The sequence below is a fragment of the Candoia aspera genome, chromosome 8 (genome assembly GCF_035149785.1).
Source record: "Candoia aspera isolate rCanAsp1 chromosome 8, rCanAsp1.hap2, whole genome shotgun sequence".
Lineage (NCBI taxonomy): Eukaryota > Metazoa > Chordata > Lepidosauria > Squamata > Boidae > Candoia > Candoia aspera.
This window is the reverse complement of record NC_086160.1, coordinates 851447-876284: the sequence shown is the minus strand read 5'-3', so window position 1 is coordinate 876284 and position 24838 is coordinate 851447. Positions and strand designations below refer to the sequence as shown.

The 24838-nt window shown below is 48.1% G+C and overlaps 1 protein-coding gene across 1 annotated transcript; it reads left to right on the top strand.

Annotated features, from left to right (window-relative positions):
- Positions 1 to 2477: 2477 nt before the first annotated feature.
- Positions 2478 to 23869, top strand: LOC134501796 (hepatocyte growth factor activator-like). The gene is made up of 9 exons (XM_063309754.1): positions 2478 to 4943; positions 5462 to 5572; positions 8352 to 8514; positions 13763 to 13848; positions 16084 to 16339; positions 18490 to 18629; positions 19622 to 19762; positions 20929 to 21077; positions 22781 to 23869. The coding sequence occupies exons 1-9, from the start codon at positions 4670 to 4672 to the stop codon at positions 22964 to 22966; spliced, it is 1506 nt and encodes a 501-aa protein (XP_063165824.1). The 5' UTR covers positions 2478 to 4669; the 3' UTR covers positions 22967 to 23869.
- Positions 23870 to 24838: the final 969 nt, after the last annotated feature.

The window sequence follows — 24838 nt, the reverse complement described above, 5'->3', positions numbered from 1 at the left end:
GTAGATCTTTGGTCTAGGTAAGGGGACGTCGGGCAGCAGGTCGATCCGGCAATCTGTCTTGCGGTGGGGGGGGTAGTTGGTCAGCTTCCGCCTCTCCGAAGACCTCGGAGAAGTCGGCGTATTGTTCCGGTAGGTCTGCTATGGTAGCGGCGTTGTCCTGTGTAGTCGCCTCCGCTCATCCCACAGTGGGGTTGGTTCTGCCCGCTGGAACTGGTGCCCGATACTCGCCATCGCCGAATGTGAAGGTGCGGGTCTCCCAGTTGATGCGCGGGTTGTTTGTCGCGAGCCATGGCATCCCCAGGACTGTGATGGGCCGTCCGATGTGAGTGACGACGAACGATGTGCGTTCGGTGTGAGTGCCCATTTGCAGGGTGACCGGCTCGGTTTGCAGCGTAGCTGGTTTCCCTCCCGCTGTAGAGCCGTCCAGCTGGTGGAATGCCAGCGGCGTGGGGAGGGGGAAGCAGCGGAGGTCGAGTTTGGCGACTAGGTCGGGGTGGATGAGGTTTTTTGAACACCCCGAGTCCACTAGTGCCGCGGCCGTGGTGGCTCCGTTGCCGGTAGAGAGTTTAATTGCCGCCATTATTACGGGGCTTTCGCCATTCCGTCGAGGTGGTCCGCGCTGCTGTCCCACCGCCTGCCTCGCAACGCGTTTCAGGGCAGGCGGGGAGCTTTTCCCGCCGGCTGGTCGGGGTCTACGTTGTCCTCTTCCCCCCAGTAGGCGTCCCAGCCTTCCTCTGGTGTCGCTGTGGCCACGGTCATTCGGCGGTGAGGGGGCGGCCCCGGGTTAGGTGGTTTGGGGCTAATTTTCGGGGTGGGTTTAGGCGCACTGGTCGGCGGTCGGTTGGCGAAACAATCCGCCGTCTTGTGCCCTAGTTTGCCACACTTCCCGCAGGGCTCCCGATTGAATTTCTTCTTTGGGTATATGGGGCCGGCCGTCCCCACGTGTGGTGCGGGTACCTTTTTGCAGGTATAGTTTTTGTCTTCCGTGGTTGTCATGAGGAAGGTGCGGTGCACGTGTTCGGCTTTCCCCGCGAGGTGGATCCACCCGTGCAGCATTTCTGGGTCGTCGCGGTAGAGGGCCCATTGGAGTACGTCGCGGTTGAGCCCCCTTTTGAACATTTCCAGCAGGGTGGTCTCAGACCAGTCGCTGACCTTCCCCGCGAGGGCTTTGAACTCCAGGGCGTAGTCTGGGACAGTGCGTGTGCCCTGTTTAAGTCTTTGGAGTGCGCTTTTCGCCCTCACTTTGGCTAGGGGGTCTTCGAAGTAGTTTTTCATCTCATTGATGAAGGCGGGGAAGTTGGCGAGGGCGGGGGAGCTGGACTCGTACAGTTGGACGTACCAGTCCACCGCCCTGTCTTGTAATTTGATCGCCACGGCGGCAATCTTGTCCGCTTCGGAGTCGTAGGAGTGTCCGTGCCTCCCCATGAACTCCCTGGCGTTCGTTATAAAAAACGACAGTTTCGTGGGGTTCCCATCGAAGAAGATGGGGAAGTCCTTTGGGGCCCGGGCGTTTTGCGCGGCCCTTCCTCTCGCTTCCCGGCCTGTGGTGTCGTCCGCCTGGGCCGTCTGCTGACCTTCAGCTGGCCCATGGGGGTTCGGTGCTTCGCTCGGGGTGTGGGCCTGTGCGGGGACGTCGTTGGGCGGCGCGGGGGGCATGAGCGACTGAAGCATGGTCCGGAGTTCCTCCAGTTGGGCCCGCATGGCCGCGAGTTCAGCTCGTGCTTCCTCGTCCACGGTCCGCGCCGCCGCTGGGGCCGGTTCCGTCGGTGTGTCGGCGGGGGTGGGTTGCTGGCGGGGTTCAGCCTCCCTCTGCCGTTGGTCTGCTTCCTCCGCCGTCTGCTGGGTGTTTCCGTCGTCCTCCTCCGTGCTGACCGCCGTTGGGCTGTCGCTCCACGCCCGTTGCTGGGGTGCGATGTGGGGCGCGGGGTCCTCCGCTGGTTTCGGAAGGTATGTTGCTCCTTCCCGCAGTCGGGTTGCCTCCGTCGCCATCTCCCCTTGGGGTTGGAGCTGAGGCTCGGGTCGGGTCGGGTGGGCGTCCATGGCTCCGGGAGTCCGCGGTGCCTCTGGCCTCGGTCGGTCCTCCTCTGTTTCTTGCCGTGCGGCTCGCCCTCCTTGTCCGCGTCGCTCCGGCTTCATCTTTCTGGTCTTCTCGCCGTCTATTCCTCCCGCGGCTCGTTGTCGTCCGGTGGGACTCGGCGAGGCTGAGTTTATGACTCTCAGCTTTATGTCATGCGCTGCCTACCCCTGAATAATGCTCAGACACTGACTCGGTGGAACAGGCTCTGGTTTATTCATAGCGTAGGTACAGCATCGGGAAAAAAGCTGAGAGTGACAGGAGCGCGCCGGTGCGGGGTTTAAATACCCCGCGCCGGTCAGCGCCCCCTCACTCGCGGTCACATCACCCCCCTTTGTCCAATACGTTGACCTGCCGGTGGGTGAGGGGTTGCGAGGCCCCGCTGGCGTTCCGGGATCGCCCATCATCGGTTTCTCTATTCCTCCGGTGATTGCTTTCAGCTGGGCGATCTCCGTTGTATTAGCGCTGATGGCTTGGGTGTGTTCCGTGATCCGTTTAGCTATTGTTTCTTGACCGTTAGTCGTTATGGGTTGATGGCTACTTATCTTGAGCCCCTTCCCCTGTTTCCTTGCTATTGTCATGTGTGCCATTGCGCTGATGACTTCAGCTCAACGGCACTCATGACAACGAGGTAAAGATGGAGATTGTGTGTTTCCCAGACTCAAGAAGGAGGAAGAGGGAATCAGGTGACCCATGTGGCTTCCCACAAGCACAATAGAGACACGCCTACCAGACAAACTCTCTTATTATGCTCGTGAGACAATGCTGAGTTGACCCCTGATAATTCCAACACCTGCAACTGGCCACCTGCTTGATTTCCACAACTGTTCTGAGGGTCCTGCTGGTTTCCTCTGATCACTCTTTCCCCAAAAATTTTCATTAATTGCCTCAGGGTCTGTAGCTTCTCCTTCTGATGAATCTGCAAAAATCTCAAAGCCACCTTAGAATCTTTCATGTTTCTTGAGGAGTGTTGATGGTTGTTTGTTTATTTCATAAACGCATATGGCTGCCCACCTCATCTATATCCCACAATCAACCTAGCCAAGAAACAGGCTCACCCACATTGAGCTTGCCACTATGGGCCGCGCGTCTTGTTTCTCCCTCCCACCCTTCTCTGGGACAGGCGTGGGGAAGCGTTGCACTGGAGGAGGCTCTGGGGACAGGCTTGGGAGGGGGAATGGGAATGGGAATGGGATAGCCACCACACAATCTGCCAGAAGCTCATTCTCCCTTAAAAATACACCCAGAGAGAACACAAAGGGCTGAAATAGACAGTGGAGAGTTGCTGTTTCTTGGAATGGCCAAGGTGGGATTCTCTTTCAGCTGAGCCAAACCCTTAAAAGCTGGTTCATGCACTGTAGCTCTGGGCATTTCCAGGAAGCCCTGGAGAGCACTCTGGAGTTTAGGAGACGGCCCTTGACCAAGTTGTACATTTTTTAAAAAGTGAGTGCATCCCCATTCTGAACCCATCTTTCCATTTCAGATTAAAAACAATCCTTCTGGAAAAATGCCAGACCCAAAAATGCCAGACCCAGCTGGAAGAAACATTTTGAGAATCCATATTCTGCCACTTAGGAATTCCTGATCCAACCCCACAGTGTCAACCCAGAGCCTTCATCTGCAGGAATTCATTTCTGGCCTCCCCTCCAACTTTAATGCTCCTTCCACGCTTGTTTTTGGTTGGGCCTCAGCTTTGGTGTGGGCACCTTGCAGAGCGTGCTTCATGTGGGACTGCTCTGGGCTGAGAATGTTTTAGTTGATTGTAATCATTACAATAAAGCTATCTCCAGCCCTCTAGTTCTTGTCAAATCACATCGGTTTGACCACCTTGTTTAAAATTACTATTTTTCCTCTTTCAGTGCAACTTCTGAAGCTGCCGAGGAGCTCTGCCACAGCCCCGAGCTGAAGTGCCCCCTAAATGCACTGGCCCTCTGGCTATGGCTGGCCTTAGACTGATGGTTACAGTCTCACCGACTGTTCTACATATGAATTACTTACCTGTGTTCAAACATAGATGCATTTGCTGAAGGGGCTCCACCATCATGCACAGAAAAAGCCCATCCCATAAACAGAGGAAGGAGGCATCTTTCCCAGAGTTTTGCTGAACTATTTTAGAAAGGCTGGTGCCCGTCTTACTATCTGATTTCTGTGCAGCAAGTCACCGGTCTCCCTAAAGCAGTGTCTCTCGACCTCAGTGACTTTAAGAGATGTGGACTTCAACTCCCAGAATTTTGGGAGTTGAAGTCCACACATCTTAAGTCACTGAGGTCGAGAAACACCACCCTAAAGACGCGCGTGCTTCCATCTTTGTGCCTGGAGCAGGCAGTGCCAGGGACACAGCCCAAATTCTCCACCAGTGCTCGTGAAGGGGTCCCGACCAGCCTCCGCCTAGTCCAAGAAAGAGCCAGAAGGAAATGGCAGTCTCGGGTCGTCCCCAGAGCTGTCGCACATCCCGGCTCCCGCAGAGGGCCACCTTCCCCCACCGCTTTCCTGGGCGATGCGGGGCCCAGCCAGTCTCTCACCAGCACCGCCTTCTGGTCCACCCTTTTCTCACCAGCCCCTGTTCAGACTTCTTCAGCAGTGCTATTGTTTCTTATGGGTTACTGGTGTAAATCTGGCACACAGCTGAGGGCAATGAATGATGGTTTAAGGACCAAAGGGTTGATTTTAGAGCTGTGTTTTTCTTTGATAAGAATAATAGTGGTCCTGGATAAAAGGTTTTTATGCTTAATCACAGCAAAATGTTTTGAAGAAACTCTCTATGAATATTTTGAGATTGGAGAAAGCTGGGCCACAATCTACCAAGGCTTAGTGCAGGTGTGCACGTGTGTCAACAGCGCAACCAACTGCCATCCGGAACTGTATACAGGTATTGTGGCAAAATGTCCACATTGTGTGTCTTAGTTATAGTTGCTCATTTGAGGCCTTGCAAAGAGATGGTGAAGAAGCCTCAGAAGAGAACAGGGACCGAGATTAAAAAGGGTCATTTGATTGGCCAGTACATAAATATTGCGAAGGAAGGAAGGAAGGAAGGAAGGAAGGAAGGAAAAGAAAGAAAGAAAGAGAAAGAAAGAAAGAAAGAAAGAAAGAAAGAAAGAAAGAAAGAAAGAAAGAAAGAAAAGCCACATTCTACTATTAGCTGTTTTCCAACATTTAAAGTGAATATACCTAAACATGTTCTGCATGTGAGAATTCTTAAATATTTGTTCTGAAAAACAGCACTAAGAGGAAGCACATTGTGGCTAGAGAACTCTAAAAAATACTGTCTGCGAAGTAGGAGTTTTTAATGAAGAGAAAAGCCAGTTAAATTGTAGCTGTAGTGCTTTGCAATTGTCAGGAAAATGCTGGATTAAAGAGCCACCTTTGGCTGTGCTCCCATTCCCGCAGGCTGCCCCTCCGACCCCTGCCTCCACGGCCGCTCTTGCAGGAGGACCCTCGGCTCGAACCGGACCGTCTGTGTCTGCAGCCACCCTTTTGGAGGCAGATTCTGCAACCTGGGTGAGCTTTGGCCAGGAGCGGGAGAGGCGCGGGCACATTCCCTGTGAGTGAGCTCCACCGCCTTGGTATGGCTAGGTCCGCAGCTGCACCCTCGGGGCAATGAGAAAGGCCTGCTTGGGCAAGGGGCAGGGGGGGCGGGGTGTGGGTAAATCCCTGCAAGGCGAAGGGACAGAATTTCAGATCTGCTGGGAAAACAAATTCAAATTCCCCATACTGTACAAGTTCTTTGACAAACTGGCCGTTGCTTCCTTACAAGATCCAAAACTGTTGTCCCAGTGGAAAAATGGGAGAAAAAAGCTGCCAGCTCAGGCAGTTGGCAGAGCTTCCTCTGGCACGTCCTTCTCTCCCCACCCACCACCCACCTGGCATCCCTTAATTTGTAATTTTCAGCAGCAAAAGCTGGAGCTGTGTTCCCCCTGCCCCCCCCCCCCGCCCTGCTTCTCTTCCCCCCAGTGCTGTCTGAGGTACTCCTGCAAATATTAGCCCTGCTTTTGGGAAGAGGGATGATGAGTGGCAGAATATATGCTTTGTAACTATTTAAGCATAACTAAAACTGACGTGACTGGATGACCGTGTTGTGGGCAGGTGGTGTGAAACTCCAGGGAACAGAACTCATTACAGTTCCCACGAGCTACCACACGATGGCGAAACCCAACGTTACTACCATCGTTAGCTTCTAAAAAGAAAGAATGCAGAAAATACACACATTTCTCTTCTCTGTATCTTTTGTCCGAATAACTTCCAAAGTCTGGTGTCCAAATTGAACATTGTACCTGAGGTTGGAACAGTGCAGAATAAGGTGATGCAATTACTTCTTTTGAGTTGTACTGACCCATAACTATCCATACTTGAGTTGTACCTGAGTTGTACTCACCCATAACTACTTCGTCTTTGGCAATAACACGTACCTGCAGATCAGTGGCACAGCTATGGGCACACAGCCATGGGCACATGTATCTCCATGGCTGACCTAGAATTGTGCTTCTTTTCATTGATGACATTTTCATCATCTGAACCCATGGAAATGAATCTCTCATGAAATTCCTTCATGATTTCAACAACTTCCAGCCCACCATCAACCTCAGGATAGACTTACTTACAGAAAAAGTCCATTTCTTTAATGTCACCATAAAACTACAGAGTGGACACATAAACACCACATTATACAGGAAGCTGCAGATCACCATGCTTATCTACATGCTTCTGGCTTCCACCCAGAACACATCACCAAATCTATAATCTATAGCCAAGCTCTGTGCTACAACCACATTAGTTCTAACCCACTTGGCAGAGATGTTCAGCTGATGAAATTAAACCAGGCATTCAGAAGACTGAACTTCCCCTCTGAGATCGATAGACAAACCAATAGTTCCAGATCAATTCCCAGGAATGACCTATTAAAAGGCAGATAACAGATAACAGAACACCACTGGTTGTCACCCACAGCTCATAGTTCAACCCACTCTATTAATAAACCACAATCCATATTGGACAATGACAGTGCAGTTTCTCAGGCACTGGGTGGGAGGCCCATACCTGCATACACACAGCCACCCAACCTGACGCAGATTCCCGCAACAAGAAACAACAGGACAATGGTGCCAACATGGGAAGTAACAAACCTAGATGTCTACTATGCCCCAAATCTTCACAAACAGGACCATGACAGGCTCCAACAAATACACACAAGATTAGAGGCATTTCACATGTTCTTCCTCTAATGTGATATATGCCATCATCTGCCACTAATGCTCCTCTGGATTCTATGAAAGACGAACAGGACAAGCTTTACCCCAAATAATTAATGGCCACAAGTTTGACATCAGGAATCAAAACAAGGGCAAAGTAATATTGGAGCATTTCAGCCTCCCAGAACATGCCATGGCAGACCTCAGAGTGATTGTTTTGGAAAAGTGGGACTTCTGAGTGAGAAAGTTTTTAACTTGCAGACATTCAAAGGTTTCAGGCCATCTCAGAAGGTCTCAACAAGCACAGTGGATTTGTAACACACCACAGTGGCTAGCTGATAAGGTCCTTGCAATCTGTCCCACCTGCAACCTGCATCTGCATAGCTGCCCCCTCTTCCCCCCTCTTCCCCCCACCTGCCCCCCACCTGCCCCCCAACTTAAACCCTACATCAGGCCAGCCACTCTCTGCGAAGGGAGACGCAGCTCTCAAAAGCTTCTGCCCTTTAATAAAATTGATTTGTGAGAAAAGGCGCTACCAGGCTCCTCCTGATGGTTTGCCACCGTAGACTAGCATGGCTCTCCTCTTACAGTGTCTTCTTTTTATCTGGAAACATTTGTTGATGTGACTCAAACATAAATTTGCCCTACCCCTGAACATACCACACTGCTGGCTCACATTCAATTCCTGAATATGGTATTAAGACCTACTGCCAAGCACTACTACCAAGGCAGGTATCCATATCCTACCCCTGCACATTGGATATCTGTTTTAGAAATGTGTAGCTACTTCTTGGTCTCTGATACATTTCAGTCTGCTATTTTCAGCCCCAACCCCCCAACCCCCCTTGTCAAGATCCATTTGAATTTTATTTCTGTCTGTTGGAGTGTCGGCTCTCCCACTCCAGTATCATTTCCCAGTTCTTCTGATGCCTTCTGTCCAAAGCCAGGATAGGGATCCCCATCACAGATGGGATAGGAATAACTTAGACTGTGGATCAGCTTGGTGGATACAGTGATTAGGACGTGATTAATGAGGGTCTGATAGATGCTTCTTTGGCACTGACTGGGATCTTTTGCCTTTCTTTCCTCAGTTCCTAATCAATCCTGCTATCCTGGTCCTGGGACCAACTACAAGGGCCTTGCCAAGAAGACCGCTTCTGGAGACAATTGTCTCCCGTGGAATTCCGACCTCTTTCACTACGACCTTCAAGCAAACGTGGTGCAGCTGGGATTGGGATCCCATTCGTACTGCCGGTAAAATGCCTGAGGGGTAACTCTTGTGCGAGAACAGTTTGGAATAGGATGTCTGTACTTAGCAGGTATTTTCTTTGACTCAGAAACGAGGGATACATACAACACATGCAGACACAACCTGCATGGTCCTCATGCTGTCCTTGTGGGGCGAGAACCTTCGCAGAGCAAAGGCAATCTCCTCTGCACTACAAGACTCCCTGTTACACGATTTGGGGTACAGTCACATGGATATTAAGAGGAACTGTAAATTCTGAAACCAAATCCTGGAAAACCATTACACGGAGGAACAAACAGAAATGTGTGAGAGAAATAAGGATCTGAAGGAGCAATACAAAGAGAAAAACCCTGAGAATCTATAAGGCATCAGCTTCTAAGAGGAGAATAGGTAGAACTTGTAGCACTGGAGCAGGTTACAAAGTCATACATGAAACAAATGCAAATTATTTATTTATGGTCCCAGATTCAGGTGTGCCCCTTTTCTGGTGGATCCTCCTGGCCTGTCGGGTCCAGTACACTGAGGGCTGCTGTAGTCCAGCTTCTTGAGTTATCACAAGTGAACCGTTTGAGATAGATTATTGGCACAACTAGGGATCGCCATGACATGTTTGTCACTTCTCAGAAAATTACTGGTTTAGTTTAAGTCTTTGTTGTGTTGTTTATTCGTTTAGTCGCTTCCGACTCTTCGTGACTTCATGGACCAGCCCACGCCAGAGCTTCCTGTCGGTCGTCAACACCCCCAGCTCCCCCAGGGACGAGTCCGTCACCTCTAGAATATCATCCATCCACCTTGCCCTCGGTCGGCCCCTCTTCCTTTTGCCCTCCACTCTCCCGAGCATCAGCATCTTCTCCAGGGTGTCCTGTCTTCTCATTATGTGGCCAAAGTATTTCAGTTTTGCCTTTAATATCATTCCCTCAAGTGAGCAGTCTGGCTTCATTTCCTGGAGGATGGACTGGTTTGATCTTCTTGCAGTCCGAGGCACTCTCAGAATTTTCCTCCAACACCACAGTTCAAAAGCATCGATCTCCCTTGGCTCAGCCTTCCTTATGGTCCAGCTCTCGCAGCCATATGTTACTACAGGGAACACCATTGCTTTAACTATGCGGACCTTTGTTGTCAGTGTGATGTCTCTGCTCTTAACTATTTTATCGAGAGTTGTCATTGCTCTTCCCCCAAGGATTAAGCGTCTTCTGATTTCCTGACTGCAGTCAGCATCTGCAGTAATCTTTGCACCCAGAAATATGAAGTCTTTCACTGCCTCTACGTTTTCTCCCTCTATTTGCCAGTTATCAATCAAGCTGGTTGCCATAATCTTGGTTTTTTGGAGGTTTAGCTGCAAGCCAGCTTTTGCACTTTCTTCTTTCACCTTCATCATAAGGCTCCTCTGTTCCTCTTCACTTTCAGCCATCAAAATGGTATCATCTGCATATCTGAGATTGTTAATGTTTCTTCCAGCAATTTTAACTCCAGCCTTGGATTCCTCAAGCCCAGCATGTCTCATGATGTGTTCTGTGTACAAGTTGAATAGGTAGGGTGAGAGTATACAGCCCTGCCGTACTCCTTTCCCAATCTTAAACCAGTCTGTTCTTCTGTGGTCTGTTCTTACTGTTGCTACTTGGTCATTATACAGATTCTTCAGGAGGCAGACAAGATGACTTGGTATTCCCATACCACTAAGAACTTGCCACAATTTGTTATGGTCCACACAGTCAAAGGCTTTAGAATAGTCAATAAAACAGAAATAGATGTTTTTCTGAAACTCCCTGGCTTTTTCCATTATCCATCAGATATTGGCAATTTGGTCCCTAGTTCCTCTGCCTTTTCTAAACCCAGCTTGTACATCTGGCAATTCTCGCTCCATGAATTGCTGGTCTACCTTGCAGGATCTGGAGCATTACCTTACTGGCATGTGAAATGAGTGCCACTGTTCGATAGTTTGAACATTCTTTAGTGTATCCCTTGTTTGGTATGGGGATATAAGTTGATTTTTTCCACTCTGATGGCCATTCTTGTGTTTTCCAAATTTGCTGGCATATAGCATGCATTACCTTGACATCTTGCAAGATGTTGAACAGTTCAGCTGGGATGCCGTCGTCTCCTGCTGCCTTGTTATTAGCAATGCTTCTTAAGGCCCATTCAACCTCACTCTTCAGGATGTCTGGCTCTAGCTCACTGACCACACCGTCAAAGCTATCCCTGATATTATTATCCTTCCTATACAGGTCTTCCGTATATTCTTGCCACCTTTTCTTGATCTCTTCTTCTTCTGTTAGGTCCTTGCCATCTTTGTTTTTGATTATACCCATTTTTGCCTGGAATTTACCTCCAATGTTTCTAATTTTCTGGAAGAGGTCTCTTGTCCTTCCTATTCTATTGTCTTCTTCCACTTCCGCACATTGCTTGTTTAAAAATAATTCCTTGTCTCTTCTGGCTAACCTCTGGAATTTTGCATTTAGTTGGGCATATGTCCCTCTATCACTGTTGCCTTTTGCTTTCCTTCTTTCTTGGGCTACTTCTAGTGTCTCAGCAGACAGCCATTTTGCCTTCTTGGTTTTCTCTTTCTTTGGGATGTATTTTGTTGCCGCCACCTGAACAATGTTGCGAACTTCTGTCCAGAGTTCTTCCAGGACCCTATCTACTAAGTCCAGTCCCTTAAATCAATTCTTCACCTCCACTGCATATTCCTTAGGAATATTAGTGAGCTCATATCTAGCTGATCAGTGGGTCTTCCCTAATCTCTTTAGTCTGATCCTAAATTGTGCAAGAAGAAGTTCGTGATCTGAACTACAGTCAGCTCCAGGTCTTGTTTTTACCGACTGTATAGATGTCCACCACCTTTGGCTGCAAAGGATGTAGTCAATCTGATTTTGGTGTTGTCCATCTGGTGAAGTCCATGTATAAAACCGTCTCTTAGGTTGTTGGAAGGGAGTGTTTGTTATGCAGAGTGAGTTGTCTTGGCAAAATTCTATCAGCCTATGTCCTGCTTCATTTTGTTCTCCCAGGCCATGCTTACCTGTAATTCCAGGTGTTGTTTGACTGCCCACCTTAGCATTCCAGTCTCCCGTGATGAAAATAACATCTCTTTTAGGTGTGTTGTCCAGTAGGTGCTGCAGATCCTCATAGAACCGCTCTACTTCAGTTTCTTCAGCATCTGTGGTTGGGGCGTAAATTTGGATCACTGTGATGTTAGATGGCTTGCCCTGAATTCGAATTGAGATCATTCTATCGTTTTTTGGATTGTATCCAAACACTGCTTTAGCCACTTTACTATTAATTATGAAGGCTACTCCATTTCCTCTGTGGTCCACAGTAGTAGATCTGGTGGTCATTTGATGTGAAGTGGCCCATTCCAGTCCATTTCAGTTCACTGACGCCCAAAATGTCTATCTTTAATCTTGACATCCCACCAATAACCACATCCAATTTGCCCTGGCTCATAGATCTTACATTCCGGGTTCCAATGGTGTGTTGATCCTTAGAACATCGGATTCGCCATTCACCACCAGCACCGTCGGCCGCTAATCGTCCTTTCGGCTTTGAGCTAGCTGCGTCATCACGTCTGGGGCTAGTTGAACTCATCCTCTGTTCCTCCCCAGTAGCATTTTGACCATCTTCTGACCTGGGGGTCTCATCTTCCGATGGTATACCGACATATCTCTGGTTGTACTGATCCATTTAGTTTTCACGGCAAGAATACTGGGGTGGGTTGCCATTACCTTCCCCAGGGATCGCGTTTAGTCTGACCTCTCTGTCACGACCTTCCCGTCTTGGGTGGCCCTTCACGGTTTAGCTCATGGCATCATTGAGGTGCTCAAGCTCCAGCACCACGACAAGGTAACTGTCATGAGTAAGGATGGCAAGCAGGGGGCTCCCATCCAGACTGTTAAGTGCATGCGTAGCACTGAGGAATTGGTCAGCCATTCAAAGAGACACAGATCGGGACTGCCTTAACCTTTGGGGTTTATATGTCTGGGTTTTTCCCACGCTTCTTCAGTTTGTTAGGATTCCTGTTATGTACTAGCAATAAACATTAGAGACCAGTTCCTTGTCTCAGCGTGTTTCCTGGCTGTTAGGACAGTAACAATCCTTTGCTGAAGAGTTTAAGTCTAATTAAGCCTAATCCAATTCCATCCTGCTGTCAGTTTAAGAACCACTCCAAACTTTGGTGTGGGGAGTTCTGCATCCAAGCCAAGGCTGTGGCAATTCAGCCTATAGAAACACCTGGGTCTCCCTCTCATGAAATTTTTCATTTGCTATGAAAGGAATGCAGGAAGCTTGGAGAGAAAAAGAAAAACACGTCAAAAGAGGCCACGGTTGTCCAGAAGAGCAGGAACCCAGGAGAGGCCAACGTCACCAGAGGGACCGCATGGTCCCCTGTCCCCGAGCCTGGGAAATGTTTAGGAATTTCCTGGACATCCTACCGTTGCAATGTAGGGGCTGACACAGGAGATAGCACTTCAGCAGCAACAGAATTGATAGGAATCTCATTTGTGGTTCAATTATTTAGAATTCAATCTTTAAGTGCCTCCCGTGAAATAGACGAAATTGCCAAAGGAAAAGCGAAACTTTTGGAAAATTTGTGTTTAGAAAGTCTGAAAGGAGCAGTTTCTAAAATTTACACCCTCTTAATACAATTGTTTGCCATCCTAAACAAATTCTTAAAGAAATGTGGGAGGTAGACTTCAAAGAAGCATACCTCAATTAATGTGGGAAGAACTGTAGCTGAAAAAAATCTTTCCAAGTCATTCCTACATTTGTTAGAGAGAATTCCTTCAGATTACTTTATAAAAGGGACCAGGCTCCTATGCAGTGTGATCAATTTACGGCCAAACTCCCCAACTGTGAACAGGCTGGGAACAGAAGCACAGTGGGCCGCATGGCCAAGAAACAAGGCAAGTGTGGGGAGGAAGACCCTCTAGAGAAGCCAAGAGAAGAGAGCCATTGAATCGGGTGACCTCTGACCCCAGGCCCCACTTATGGCAGTCCCTGGAGGGGAGAGGAGGAGGGTTCCACAAAGCCCACCTGAATGGAAGGAAGCCCCCTCCCGGACCGATGGCATCTCCTGAAGGCCAAGGAGGAGACCCAGCGTGGAGTCTCTTCCCCACCCCTCCCCCTGAGAGTAGCAAATCCTAAGTCAGATTTATGCTTGAAGAACAGGCGCCTTCTGCTCGCGACGAAACGGGAAGAAATGGGGCCGGGCTGTCAGTGTGGCTTGGAGAGCTAATTCCTTCCCTGTTTCCATTGCCTTAGAAGTCCAGATGAGGACGAACAGCCATGGTGCTATTTCATCCAGGATGGCAGACTCTCTTGGGGATACTGCAATATTTCATCATGTGGTAAGCAACTTGTATTCTGCAGGATTCAACTTGCATTACGCTGCTAACTTAACACAAGCATGGATATAAGTGCCCTTAAGTAAATGTAAACTTAAAAAAAAAAACTGTGGTTATGACTCAGTTTGTATGATGCCAGAAATGTCCAGGAGAACAACTGCAGGCACAGCATCTCGCTGGATCAGATCCACCCGCCTGCCGTCAATACCCGCCCCCACCCCTCAGACCCTGCTGGGCCAGAAGCGGGGGTCCTCAGAGGATTGTGTCTGCCATAGCAGCCCTCCTGGGGAATGAGGAAGACCTCTGGCTTGGAAGCTGGGGAGAAAGGTGCGACCCCACAGGCTGCCTCATTCGCCCTAGCCCAACAGCCTATCAATTATGTCCCAAAACAAATGCTCACTTTTTGAGCACTGTTTTCACCTCTGCATCGCAGGAGGCATGTGCTAATCAGTGAAGATTGAATGCAGCCAGATTTGAAGGTGGGGAGATTTGGTTCAGATTTGTGACTACGGATTCAAAGGCAGCAAGGCTGGATTCAAAGCATTTGAGATTTGATTCAGTAAAAGGTTTGAGCACAGGTTAAAACAGGCAGGATTGGATTGCCTGCAGTGGCTTCCCTGTCTGGCAGAATGGGATGAAAAGAGGAGGGATGTCAAGGACATTAACCCTGCAAAGAAAGACTCAGCCAGTTTCAAGGATTTACCACAATAAAATTTTGAAATATTCCCCAGGCGCTCTTTTAACATGGTGGCAGCTGGGAAGGCCAACCCAGCAAGAGCTTAACATGCCAAGGGAATGTTTTTCATTTGCTACAAAAGGAATAGAGGAGCTTAGAGATAAGTGTTGGAGTTTGTGCAGAGTGCTAGAAAGCATTTGGCCCAAGAGATCAGAAGGAAGACACCAGGCATTTCAACAAAAATAATTGTATTCGAACACAGCATAGAACACAAACAGTTTCCTCATCCAGAGCCCTGGATGGGCAAAGTCCTTAAATACAAAAAACATATTACAAGCACACGCACACATGCAAGTGTGCTGAGCAGAAAGAGAGGCTGCAAACAGGAGAAGCAAGAGAGCAAAGGAGCAAGGAGCTGGCAGAGCTGGCTTATTTAAATGTAAATTAAACAAGAAAGCAGAGGATGGTTTCAGTTTCCCATATAAGGTCATTTGGACACTTAAACCTTGTTAACCAAATGAGGCCTGACCTTGTCACCCTGCCAAACACTTAAGAAGACGATTTGTTACCATGGTTCCTCTGCAGCTTACTTTCCAAGCAGAAAAAGCAATAATACCAACAATAAGAGTATCCCAGTTTTAAAGTTAAAACCTTGCAAAAATTATTGAGAGAATTACAAAAGGTCTTTGAGCCCACCAACCTCTGACTGGTTGCTTTTCTCAGCGGGCTCATTGGCAATGTCAGCCTCTTCTGCTGCAGGTTCAAGAAAGTCTGAAAGAACTCTCTGTGTGTGCGTGTGTGTGTGCGTGTGTGTGTGAGATCACTGGTAGAGGTGAAGATGGAGACAGAGATGGCAGACTAGTCTAAAGGCAAGCATCCCCAGAACCACTTGCCTAATCGGAGTGTCTCGGTCCCTCCCGCTGAACCTGCTTAAGCGTCTCCTGGCCAAAAGGCGGCAGAGGCAGGGGCTACAGTGTCCCAGCAGCAGCAGCATTCTGATTGGCCAACTTTAGTGCAACAACATTCATGTCACTATCAAGGAGACCCTCACTCCTGTCAGTGCCCCCTCAATAAGAAGCTGCAACCGTGTTTGAGACTCAGTAAAGCCAAAGCACCTTCTCATCTCTCCTAAGCCATTTGGAGGCACTTAATCTGAGCTGGTACTTTACCCTGATTTGAGCTGCATTAGAATCAAACTGAAGCTTCATGGAGGCATAATTGGTCATATGACTCCATCTGACACCTCCCCAGTAATAAAGAAATGGGAGTGGTGCGGAGGCTCGGAATAACGGGAGAGGAACGGTATGAGAAAGAGAGATTGGATTGTGGAGCACCAGCAGGATGGAATGATTCTGGAAATGATTTCAAACTTCCTGCGGGCGTTTTCACCCTGATCATCCTGGGGTGACTCAAGAAAGGGGTGTTAGAAATTTGTCCTCTGCTACATTGCAGAAGTCATAGTGAGGACAGTTTCCTTCATTCTACAATAATATTCTGAAAAGTAAACTGAGTAGAAATTCAGTGAGGAAGCCAGAGATACTGTATCCTTACCCTTCCTTCAGAAAGCAGGCGCAGGAAGCCGCCCCCACCGCCATCGCCCCCTCCAGAAGTCTTGGATGACTTTGCTGCGGTCAAGAGGATGTGCGGGAGGAGACACAAGAAGCAGAAATTCGTAAGACCCAGGATTGTAGGCGGATCTTCTGCCTTGCCAGGATCCCATCCCTGGCTGGCCACCATAAACATTGGCAAAAACTTCTGTGCTGGAAGCCTTATTCGCCCCTGCTGGGTGGTAACATCAGCACACTGTTTTGCTAACAGGTAATGCCAACAGGATTAGTCTTGGATTCATTCATGGGCATCCAACTCTGCCTTTCCTTCAAGTAAAGGTTTTCTGTGAGCCAGTCAGTGAGGAGGGGGCCAGTCCAAGAGATTTCCCCCAACCCAGAAATGGGGAGGCGGGGCAAAGCCATCCTCCTCCCTCTCCCCCTCTCTGCTGCCACCCGGTGGTGCCCCCAGGTACGTCGCCCTGCTTTGCACCTTTGGAAAGGAAACCGCCCTGCGCGACCTCAGGATGATGGCCTTGGCAGCCTGCAGCTGCCTTGCAAAGGGCCAGGCTGGGCATGCCTCGCCAGCAGCGGGAGCAAGAAGAAAGTCGGCTGAGGCAGTGGAGCGCAGGGTGGCAAGGGCACCTGGGGTTGGGCTGGGGCATATGGGGCTTCCCCGTGCTGTGCTGTGGCTCAGGGGCTTCTTGCAGCCCCAGAGCCACGGCATGCCAAGAAGCCCTGAGCTGCAGCATGGCAAGCAGCCCCAGAGCTGCACAGTTCTGGGTCTGCTTGCTGCCCCACAAGGAAGGTGCAGGGCAGCCAAAAGGGAAAAGATGGAGGGAAGATAAGCAGGTGGGTGAGTTGAAGGCAGTAATCGGGGCTGGGAGCGATCAAGCCCAGAATGCTTGGATTGGTGGGGATGGTCCTTGGCTAACGACCAGTGGAAGTCGGTTAACAACAGCAACAGGGAATGCTGGGATTGCCATTGCTAAGTGATGCAGTCATGTGACATCACACTTTATGACCGCATCGCTTAGTGATGGAAATTCCAGTCCCAATTACGGTCGTAACTCGAGGACTACCTGTATGGGGATATTCAGTTTTTATCATTCCATGTTAGTGGCCTGGATGCCTAGACGTTGATGTCTCCTACAGAGATAAGGCAGAAGCCCTTCTCAAACACAATTTTCTTGTTCCCAATTTTTCTCAGGTGTCAAAGATGGCAAGCACTGAGTCCCCACTAGTAGTTCATTCTCACCCTCACCCCCCACCCCTTACTTTAGGAGCAGAGGCTGAAATTTTCCAAAAGCCTTCTGGCATTTAAATAACATTTTATTGAACAAATACCTAATGATAAGATAGAATTGTGGATAGAACACATCCACAACTTTTCTAAAGAAAAGTTTGGTCTAGTGGTTAAGGCTCCAGGCTAGAAACCAGGAGACTGAGAGTTCTAGTCCCGCCTTAGGCATGAAAGCTGACTGGGAGACCTTGGGCCAGTCCCTCCCTCTCAGCCCAAGAGCCAATCAGGCGTAGTAGGAGAGTTCTAGTCCCGCCTTAGGCATGAAAGCTGACTGGGAGACCTTGGGCCAGTCCCTCCCTCTCAGCCCAAGAGCCAATCAGGCTTAGTAGGAGAGTTCTAGTCCCGCCTTAGGCACGAAAGCCTGCTGGGTGACCTTGGGCCAGTCACTCGCTCTCAGCCGAAACCACCTCACAGGGTTGTTGTGGGGAAAAGAGGAGGAGGAAGGAGTATTAGGTATGTTGGCCACCTTGAGTTATGAAAATAATAAAGGCAGGATCAAAAAATTAAATAAATTTAACTCACGACACACCTATTGTCCAGGGTATTTTTGTTCCAGAGAACTTTTGAGACAGAGAAGCTGGTAGGTTTTTCCTCTCTATCTTTCTGAACACTTTTCTATTCACTCCATATAAATTCCTCCATTGCTAATTCACACGACATCAACACCTTTCTGAATGAAACAATTCAGCTCATTCAGTGCTGATTCTGTAACCACTAATTTCTGACAAGGTGCCTGAAATACTTCGAAACATTAAAACTGAAGAACTCCTCAGGACTGGGTGGCTTCACTGCAGAGTATGGCGAAGACTTTGCAGGACCATTTAACACCTCACTTGACTGTGTCCTTCCGTATCCTTGGACACGGATGCCCGAGGTGAGAAGCTCTTCCTGGCCCTGCTGGCTGCATCTCAGGAGCTTCTGGGTTGGGCCTGGAGGGCCAGTCTCCGGGGAAAATTAGCTCTTTTGATTTCTCTGGCAGGCATAAAGCTTTGATTCTTGGGAAATACTTACTTTCAGATTTGGCCCTGGAGAAAGTTTTTTTATCAGTGACAGTGCCAACGTAGCACTGCGGAGGCTCAGGAAAGGGGTGTCGTTAACAGGGCTTCTCTCATTTCCTTCAGCCCACTGACCTCAACTATTCAAGTTGTTTTGGGACAACATTTTTTTAATAAAACAACAGACGTCACTCAAGAATTTAAGGTACAGAAGTACGTCATGCATCCCGACTACACAGTGTTCAACCCAACTGAAAATGATATTGGTGAGCTCTTTTCTTGCCCATAGTTCCATGTAAAGGGTAAATATCTGAAGCCCATTTATTTGATAAATAAGATGTTGGATTAATGATCATTTAAAGAACAAAAGTTGAAAGAGGATCAATGTTGTTTAAGTGTAGGCCACTGGTGTGGTGACAATTCTGTTAGCCATATCCATACCTGTGTTATCTGCATGCTATTATTTAGGCCTTTTTGTCTAAAATCTTAGCTGTTTTAGATCCAGTTTGCAAATGTGAAACTGGCCGATGAGCTGTATGAGTGGAATCCAGAGATTAAGGAGACATCAGAGAGAGAGAGCTCTTACTCATGAACTGGAACCAAGCAGGAGGTTGATCCCAGGACCAGCAGAGAGCTGGCAGATCAGGGGGCAGTCAAAAGGCGTGGGTTCCTTCTAAATATCTAGGAATGATGGTCTGGTGGTCACCAGTTGAACCAGCATGCCAAGGGTTAGGGAAAGCAACAGCTGGTCAGAGAAGACCAGTGAAAGGGTGGATCTCACTTTTTCCTTTCTTTTTCTAACGGGGAAAAATTGGCAAGAGTTCTGCTGGTTTTCCCTTCTAGCCTACATACAGGAAGGATAGTACAGCTGTGAAGTTTTCTCCCCTACCCACCTGGCCCAACCCCTTGGTCCATCAAGGGATGCAAGGATGGGAGAGTCATTGGAGAGGGACTCACCCAAAGGTCTATCAATGGAAGTCACCTGTCCCACAGAAAGTAAAACTATCGGTGTTTGCTGTCCCATTAAAAGTGGGAAGGGTAGCTACTGTCTGAAGGGAAGACCTGGTCAGCATCACTGACAAAGGTGAAGGACAAATTGAAATCCAGACAGCAATTTCTTATGCCAGCTTCAATTCCTGCTAGTTTCAGCACAGATTAAGCACTAAGGCTGTGGGGCAGAAGAGCCCTCTAAAGCATCTCAGGATAATTAACTCCCACTCCCTTATGTGTATACCTATTTTTTTCCTCTCTCTTGCAGTTTTAGTTAAACTCAAGAAAGCCAAACAACGTTGTGCAGCCAGATCCCGATTTGTTCAACCAATATGCCTGCCAGAAGCTTCAATGTCTTTTCCAGATCATTACAAATGCTACATTGTTGGATGGGGACACTTGTATGAAAGTAAGTTATGACCATTGTGATGGCTACTGGGCAAACTGATCATCCATATAGCCAGGTGTTTCAGCTGGCAAGAGGATGATCATAATGATGTCTACACACCACACTGAGCTTTTATTCAGCTGGTCCTTTTCACTAGTCCTTTCTGTGCCCCAGCTGGACACATGGGCTGCTAACCTAAACTCCCCTTGGGTCCTTGAGGTCACACACCATGTGGTTGATGGGTGCAAGGCTGTCCACAGCATTCCCTTTCTGTTTTCCTTGAGTGAGAGCTGGTGTGTGTACTGGGACTGCAGAGTGTTCCTGAGTGGAGAACGGGGGTGCCTCGTTTCATGGTCGCTGCTCACAGATGGGATCTAGGAGCCAGAGGATCTAGATAGCTGCAGCCATCCTCAAGCTTCTTCCCTTCATCAGGTCTCTGGTAGCATGGCCTCTAATCCCCCTCCATCCATTTTGATGTGGCTGCTAAATGCCAGGTTGAAAAGTTCATCTCACTCATCCTGACCCAATCAGAGATGAAGGATCCAGCCCAGAGTGTTTCATTTTGACCTGAGTGGGTGAGCCTGGCTGGCAATGACTCAGTTGCACTCACCTGGTTTCCCATGACAGCCTCAGTCCAGCTTGACGGAAGGGTACAGAGGCTGGAGGAGCCTCTGGGCCCCCTAGGAATATCATCTTGTTCACCAGACAACCTCTCTAAACTCAGACAGGCCATGAGGCTCTTTCCTTGGCTTGGAACTGTTGGTGCACCTCCTGCTGTCCTGTCTTGGATGGGTTGGAAATTCTCAAATGCTCTGGGGAATTTCCAGAAGCCAAAGCCAGTTATCAGACCCTTGTGGACCTGTAGCATGGGGAACAGAATTGGCCACTGGCACCATTGCCCCTGAGAGCCCCCTTGGGTGCTAAGGAGCCTGGGCTTCCCCTTGGTTTTGCAGGGAGCAATAAAACAGGCCAAGAGATAGGTACAGTGCAAGTGTGCAAAATGTGCCAAGGAAAGGGTGTGCCAAACACACTTCAGAGCATGTAAGGGTGCCTACTGCAAAATGGAGAGGGCCATTTCTAACGATTTCTTACCAAAGCCCTTGTGGACTCTGCTTGTGGACAGAGCTAAAAGCCCTCTTCAGACCCATCTGCTATTCCACAGAATTATCTTCTTTCTCTTTGAACAGATTCATCCAGCTACTCTAATGTGGTGCAAGAAGCATTAATTCCGATTATCCCGGATTACAAGTGTCAAAACTCTGACGTTTATGGAGCTGACATCAGTGAAAATATGTTCTGTGCTGGTTACCTTGATGGCAGGTCAGATGCTTGCCAGGTAATCCTGTTGTGTTTCTGTCTGAATTAGCGGCATGTGGGTGTGACAACATAAGACCTTAAGGCCATTGTAGATTTTTTTTTGTATTGTATTATAAGGCTACGTTGGGGTGGCTGCATAGCTTTCCTAGCGACCGCATGGTCCACCATTGCCGTATTTTGTATTTTTTTCATTTCCTAGCCTGGTCTACAGCCCTGGAGTTTTGGCTGGTCCTCCATCCACATTTTATGATGGCCATCAACAAATACAATAAAATCTGCAAAAGGATCAGATTTTGGAGAAAGAAAATGAGCATAAACTGAGCTGTTGTCTTAATAGCATATAAAAAAACTTTGCAAATGTTATATTTAGTTATATTTGGGCTGACATCTGCAAGGCAATAGGGAACGTAAAATAAATAGTTTCTTCCCAGGAGCCCTAATGGTTCCATGCACTCCTTCCTTACATCCTGCCAAGGTTTTTTCTATCAGCCAAGGCCAATCGTGTGCTGCCACCTGCTGGGATATGTAATTTTTGCTTAAATCGGTGCTTTTTTTCAAGGGCTTTTAGCCATGAGTGTGTGAGTGCTGCTGGTGCACATCCATTCATATTTAAGCCTAAAAATGTATCAGTTCGTAGAAGGCTCTGAAATTCTACCCGTTTCTTTTTCTGAGATTCTGTGACACCGAGTCATTCTGATTCCACAGCACAGCACAGCGCGGTGTTTCAGTTTACGGACTTAGGGTCACCTCTGACACTGAAAAGAGCAGGAAGGTGCAATTCCTCCCAGCGCTTTTTGCTGCACCCCAAGAAGCCTTGGGGGGAGTGGGAAATTACTGAAGCTCAACTCCTGGTCCTTCCTTCCTTCCTTCCTTCCTTCCTTCCTTCCTTCCTTCCTTCCTTCCTTCCTTCCTTCCTTCCTTCCAAGCCGCCACCATTCCTCTTGGTTGTATCCTGCTCAGACCACTGACCATATTGCACCCAGTTCTGGGCTGTGCATTTTAGGAAAGACACTGAAGGAAGGAAAGCTGGCCCTGGACCTCTGTTGAGACAGCCTAGGAATTTTTTTATTTTATTTTAATTTTTTATTTTCCAGCTGCGTCACCAGTTGGCTCATGTCCAGTTTGAATGTGGCTCCCTTAGGGAGGAAGACTGGACTAAAGGCGGTTTGGAAGCTCTGCCCTCCTCATGTTTGCCTCTTACAACCACCTTATGTCTTCTCCTATCAATGTACTTACTACTCGCCTCTGGTTTTAGTGCTGATGTAGGGAAAAAAGCCCTCTTCATTGCTTTTATCTTCTCTTGTGGGTCTACTTTCCTTTTGAACTTTAGCCTTTCTAGTTTTTTTCCCTGCAGATTAGCTTCATGCTGATATGCCTCCGTGGTGATTTACCACATCTCTCATTTCCTACCCGTTTCTATTTCAACTTTGACCTCCATCAAAAGCTCTTGAGCATGCAGAACAGTTTGCTCAGCAGCCCGTTTTTTCCTCACGGAACGGATGCATGGGCGTATTGCCGGGAACAGGCTTTCCCAAACTCCCCTGCACACGCTTGTGCCATCTCCGCCTTCGGGGAGGGGGCATCAGATGCGCTGCAGGTCTCTTCCCATTCAGTTCCCCACAGTTCAAATCCAGCAGCCCGACAGAGGTTTAAAAGGATGGCTGGGTGGAACTGAGAAATCATGCTAGTCAGTTTGTCTCCGTGTTTCCATCTTCGTAACAGGGCGATTCAGGAGGCCCTCTGGCCTGTGAGCGGGACGGAGTATTTTACCTCTACGGGATCGTCAGCTGGGGTGATGGCTGTGGCAAGGCCATGAAGCCGGGTGTCTACACCAAAGTGACAAACTACGTCAACTGGATTAACCAGGAGATACATCCGTGCCGAAAGGATGATTGTGGCTTCCTGTAGGGATGGATGGCCTTCATGTGCTGCCGGCGTTACACCTTCCACAGCCACTGTTTACAACAGAAAGGGCTATTTCTCTGTCTTTTCCTGGTGCCACAAAATTAGAGAAAACAGACTCTGAAACCCACAACACCCTGCGAGGAGTACAGACTCCCGGGTCAGTGGCCCGTTTCTGCCATCTGTCCCTTCGGATCCCTGCTTGGCTTCTGATTAATGGCCTAGGGAAGGCCGGATCGGATGGTCATCTTGGGGACTTGGGCTGGGAGGGGCTCCGGACCCAAACCCAGCACAATAAATCCCAGGAACAGACATATTCATTGAGGAGCGTTCATGTGTAATGCATCATTTAAAAAGTTAGTTCTTTTTTTAATTAAAAAGGGATATGACAAATTATCTTTACAGAGCAATAGTACAAGAGACCCATATCAAAATTAAAAAGCCATAGAGATACAAAATAATATTTTAACAAGACAGTTTACAATCGTCAACGAACTCATATATGCCCTGAAGAAGGAGAACTGGATTAAAAAGGTCCTCCGTCCATTTCGCTTTGGGAAAGCTCTCTGGGCACTGAGTTGTGTTCTTAACGCTTCCAGTTTTTAGCTTCGGAAGCTGCTCCATTACTTTGGAATATAAACATTTATTTCAAAAACCTTTCTGGTCAAAAATCAATGAGGTCCAGAGTTTCTTTTTAATGACAGCATTTTTAATGACGGCAATCCTATTTTTACCTTCTTTGTTTGAAAAGGAATGACCCCCTCTGTGCACCTACCCAGGTTCATTTTACCACTTTCTGCTTGTTCCATTAAGTCTGGACAGGGAGAACCTGGGTCTGCATGGACTTAATTCTTCTTTCTCACGACTGTCTTGGGGCTGCTGTTCTAGACAAAACAGGGTGGAGATCCTTTCCTAGGGGTCTTGTCTGTTTGGTCTTCCTTGACAGCTGAACAGAGGGTCTGAATGACAAAGCCTTGGTTTCAGTGAGCAAGAAGCGTCATCCAGGGTTAACATCCTCTGGTCACTTTAATAATTTTTTACACACTAATTAGCTCTGAAGAAAGTTTGAGTTTTCTCACTACTGCTCACCTTCATTATTTCTCAGCTGTGTTTTCAAATCTCTCATACAATCTTTCTGTCCAAAAGCATTGTTCTCAAATACTTTACTCCATCTCTATTTTGTGTCAGTCAGTTATTAACAACCATTGTGCCCAGAATGGCTCCATTCATGCACTCTTTCCCTGACAGTCCAGAGGAAACTATAACCGGGGGTGGGGGGGTGGATGGCCACCGCGTCCCTCTTTTCTACCTTCACACAAATTGTTACCACCTGGCTCAGGGTACCTGCATGTTGGTCAACTGATTATGTGCCATCAAGTTGGTGTCAACTCTCTGCAGTGATATGGAGTTTCTCCAGGATGAAAGTGTATCTAGAGAAATCCTTTCAGAGAAGCACACGGAGAGAGGCCACGTCCGAATTCCGTACTTTCTACCCCTCATTCTTTCAAATATGAACTCACTTGCTAAGTAAGAGGGTGTGGCAGAGGAGAACAGGGAAAATGTCCAATCTCCCTTCCATCACAGTTCCTGCTGATCCCCATCACCCTCTTCTCTTCCTGCTGCCCAAGAGCCTGCCTGCCCTATCCCAACTTCTGACAGACTTTGAGAACCCAAACGCCCATGTTTATTTAGTTAAATTGTTTATGGAATCAATTTCTTAGTTACTTTCTATATGTGACCTGCATTTTATTATTCTACTGTGTGAACATTTATCCTTTTGAAAATGTTGTGCAGCGTTAAAAATCCCTTAATACACATGTGTCAAATATGTAAGAGTCGGTGTCTGCCTATGTTAATAACAGAATTCAACCGCTCTTG